This window comes from Rhincodon typus, unplaced genomic scaffold, assembly GCF_021869965.1.
Source record: "Rhincodon typus isolate 14 unplaced genomic scaffold, sRhiTyp1.1 hic_rhity00004357, whole genome shotgun sequence".
In the NCBI taxonomy this organism is placed as follows: domain Eukaryota; kingdom Metazoa; phylum Chordata; class Chondrichthyes; order Orectolobiformes; family Rhincodontidae; genus Rhincodon; species Rhincodon typus.
In genome coordinates this window covers 6,000-10,303 of record NW_025969995.1, presented here as the reverse complement: position 1 = coordinate 10,303, position 4,304 = coordinate 6,000, and the positions used below count along the sequence as shown (strand labels likewise).

The following is a 4,304-nucleotide window of genomic DNA, read 5'->3' as shown; positions in this document are numbered from 1 at the left end:
CCCTGACCCTGTGGGAGTGAGAGCCTCACTCTCCCCCTCCCCCACCCTGTGGGAGTGAGAGCCTCACTGTCCCCCCCTCCCTGGGCGAAGGGGTCTCTCCTGAATTCCTGATTGGATTTATCAGAGACTGAGGTCTGGGCTCTGCTACAAGTTGAAACATCTGCATCTAGCCCATCGAACCCCTTTCAGGCAATTGAAGACCTACCAACCATTGCTGAAACGTGGGAATAGAATAGTCAGGGGGTTGTTTTCGACTGGCACAGACTAGATGGGCTGAAGGGCCTCTTTTAGTGCTGTAGCTCTATATGACTGTGAGTATCAGGTTTCTGTTATTAAGACAAATCCATCCTCTTTAAAAGCTCTGTGTTCAACTTTCAAGCCTATGAACCATCTGATGCCTCTATATCACTCCAGAGTATAAAGACCAGAACATTATCTGATATTCTAACAGAGATCTGTAGGAATTTACAGAATTTATTACTTTATCAATTCCATTCAAATTCCAATGAACCCCCAGTGTCTGATTTGGTGTTTTAAAAAATCTGTGACAAAATCTTGAATGTTTTGTATATTGACACTGACCCTAGATCTCTCTGCCTCATTTTTACAATTACAAGGACTATGTGACCACAAACATTCACTGTATTGGCCACTATCCTGGGGGTGCTGGCCTCTCCCAGAACCTGCATTATCCCCATCCAGCACCAAAAATCACAAACTCGCTGCAAATAGGATCGAACGAGTTCCAGAGAAATTTCTAGATTTCCAGGGAAGGTTCCAAGAACGTTCTAGAGAGTGTTCTAGAGAAGGTTCTTGAGGAAGTTCTAGAGAGATGACTGGGAGGGTTCTGAAGAAGGTGCTAGAGAGATGACTAGAAAAGGTTCCAGAGAAAATTCTAGAGACAGTTCTAGAGAGAAGTCTAGAGAAGGTTCCGAGAAGATTCTAGAGAGGGTTCTAGAAGAGGTTCTAGAGACAGCTGTCCTACTTTCCAAGTCGATCCAGATCGATGTAATGGACATAAATGTTGTTGATTCCACAGAGGAAGGCAGTCAAGATGATCATCAGTAAAAACATAAACCTGCAAAGAAGAAATATTTGATTATTCCCTTTCAGACAGAGGTGACCCATGTCCCATATACAGGAAACCAATATCCACAATGATGTCAGACACAAAATAGGCAGGTGGAGTTAGAGTGATATGGGGAGAGGGTGAGGATTGAAGGGCATGGGCAGAGGTTGGGGATTGAAGGGACATGGGGAGAGGGTGGGGATTGAGTGACACGGGGAGAGGTTGGGGATTGAGGGACATGGGGAGAGGGTGGGGATTGAAGGGACACGGGGAGAGGGTGGGGATTGAAGGGCATGGGGAGAGGGTGGGGATTGAGGGACACGGGGAGAGGTTGGGGATTGAGGGACATGGGGAGAGGGTGGAGATTGAGTGACACGGGGAGAGGGTGGGGTTTGAAGGGCATGGGGAGAGGTTGGGCATTGAGGGTCATGGGGAGAGGGTAAGGATTGAGTGACACGGGGAGAGGGTGGGGATTGAGAGACATGGGGAGAGGGTGGGGATTGAGGGACATGGGGGGAAGGTGGTGATTGAGAGACATCGAGAGAGGGTGGGGATGGAAAGACACGGGGAAAGGGTGGGGATTGAGAGACACGGGGAGATGGTGGGGATTGAGTGATATGGGGAGAGGGTGGCGATTGAGGGACATGGGGAGAGGGTGGGGATTGAGGGACATGGGGAGAGGGTGGGAGATTGAGGGACACAAGGACAGGCTGTGGTGATGGGTGTAGAAGGATATGAGAAGGAGGTGGGTCAGTTGGGTATAGAGATTTGAATGTCCTATCTCCCAGTTTTACCATTACCATCGCTGTTGGGGACAGGTAGGAACCTGTGTTGTAAACCGAGGGCTAGAACAGAATGTGAGCCCATTGCAGGCGAATCCTGCACTGAGAGAAAGGAGACAGCAAAGTGGGAGGGTGATGGCTGAGACATTTTCCAGGCCCTGCAGTGAGTTATTGGCTACTGCCCCAATACAGGAACAAACCTCAATTCTGGAACATTTCAAACCTCATCATGTCATCAATCATCCTCCCGATGGAAATCTGGAGTGTTCCGAGGGTTTCGTGAGCTGGTAGGATGGATGTCAGTCTGGCTAAGCTCAGCATACTGGTGATTGCAAACAGCACCTCTGCCACCATCTGGGGGTCCTCCTGTCTCCATTCATGCCTGTCTGTAATAGAACCCAGTCCAAAGACCACCAGTTAGACACAACACAGAGACCACCAACAAGGAAACCATTGGACTCCCTATAACTCCCACTGTAAGGATGCCCCAAGTTATTTCACTCATTTACAGGATGTGGGCATCACTGATTCATCAGCGTTTGTTGCCCATCCCTAGTTGCCCTCAATCTCAGTGGCCATTTCAGGGGGCAATAACATGTCACCGACATTACTGTGGGTCTGGAGTCACACATAGGCCAGACCAGGTAAGGATGGCAGTTTCCTTCCCTAAAGGACATTGGTGAACCAGATGGGTTTGTACAACAGGAGCTTCATGATCCCATTTACTGAGACTAGTTTTGATTCTAGGCTTAGGCATTTTATTTTAAAATCAACCTGTTCAGGGATGTTACAGCACACATCTGGAGCTGGTAGGACTTGAACCCAGGCCTCCTGGCTGAGAGGTAGGGACACTACTACTGCACCACAATATCCCCCTTGATTCCAGGTTTATTGTTTGAATTTCAGTTTTATCAGCTGCAAAAATGTGATTTGAAACCTTGCCCCAAGGACATTACTCTGGGTCTCTGGAGAACTCGCTCAGCGACATTCCCACCCTATCATCTTATCTCTCGAGGGCCCGCTTCCTAACAGCATTCTGCGTGTCCCTGTGCCCCACAGATACAGTGGTATAAGAAGGCAGCATTTCACCAGAGGACACTCAGTGATGGGGAACTAATGGTGACCCAGCCACTGAAGTCCATGTCCTGTGAACTAATGGAACAGAGTTGCTCAGGAGATCAATCCCTGTCCCTGCCTGAGGTTCATTCCCAGGCTGTGGTTGCTTGGTCAGCCCTGACCTTGTGAGTGACTCTCTTGCTACTCTGTCAGAAAGTTGCAGCCTCACTCCACAGCCTCGAGCTCTGACATTTCCAGTGAGTCCTCAGGGAGTACAGCAACACATCAATGATACCCTAACCCAGAGATCCTCTTTAGGTCAGTGGTCTGTGCCCACTGGAGGCTAGAAGAATGAAAGTTGACCTGATGGAAAGATTGAAGATTGTGACGGAGATACCTGGAGGATGTTTCCGTCTGTGGGAGACACTGTTCAGGGTGTGGAATTTTCTTCTCTAGCAGGTAGTGGTTCCTTTGCGTTGATTCAAGACCATCTTCAATAGATGCTTGATGTGAAAGTGTCAAGAATTCACGCTGTGATGATGGGAAAGAGGAGCTGGAGACCACAACAGATTGGTCATACACAGAATGGCCTTGCTCTTATTTCCCATGTTCACCCTGGCAATTCCCGATCAACGTCATTAAAACAACACTGATTATCGGGTCGTTATGATGGTGTTGTCTGAGGGATCTTGCTGTGCACAGACTGACTGCTGATTTTCCCACATTGTAAAATCTCTACACTTTACAAAGCACTTCACTGGCTCAAAACGATTTTAGGATGCTGTCAGGTGAAGCTCCCTTGCATTTCTATGTTAACCAGGAGAGGTCACCTGCTCATAACACACCCTCCTCAGCTATTGCATTCATTCCTGGGCGTGAGGCTTAATCCTAACCCTGTATGACCTCAGTGAACCTCCCCCTCAGTTTAATGCTGGAGAGGGACAGAGTCTCACAGTCTCATGCAGCCAATGAACAGTCACTTGGCAGGACCCTTGGAGTTAGAGACTAGCCCAGTGTGCCGTGCTTATAGAACATAGAACATAGAACATTACAGCGCAGTACAGGCCCTTCGGCCCTCGATGCTGCGTGGACCTGTGAAACCAATCTGAAGCTCATCTAACATAAACTATTCCATTATCATCCATATGTTTATCCAATGACCATTTAAATGCCCTTAAAGTTGGTGAGTCTACTATTTTTGCAGGCAGGGCATTCGACGCCCTTACTACTCTCTGAGTAAAGAACCTACCTCTGACATCTGTCCTATATCTATCACCCCTCAATTTAAAGCTATGTCTCCTCATGCTAGCCACCACCATCCGAGGAAAAAGGCTCCCACTGTCCACCCTATCTAATCCTCTGATCATCTTGTATGTCTCTATTAAGTCACCTCTTAA

General features: G+C 48.1%; 1 protein-coding gene across 1 annotated transcript in view; it reads right to left on the bottom strand.

Moving 5' to 3' along the window:
- Nucleotides 1-4,304, bottom strand: part of LOC109923923 (short transient receptor potential channel 2-like) — a gene marked incomplete at both ends in the record, with an annotated part of 11,195 nt that overhangs the window by 2,467 nt on the left and 4,424 nt on the right. The window contains 2 exons of the mRNA XM_048593880.1: nt 986-1,078; nt 2,075-2,237. Coding sequence (XP_048449837.1) covers nt 986-1,078; nt 2,075-2,237 — 256 coding nt within the window. The remainder of the gene's footprint in view (nt 1-985; nt 1,079-2,074; nt 2,238-4,304) is intronic.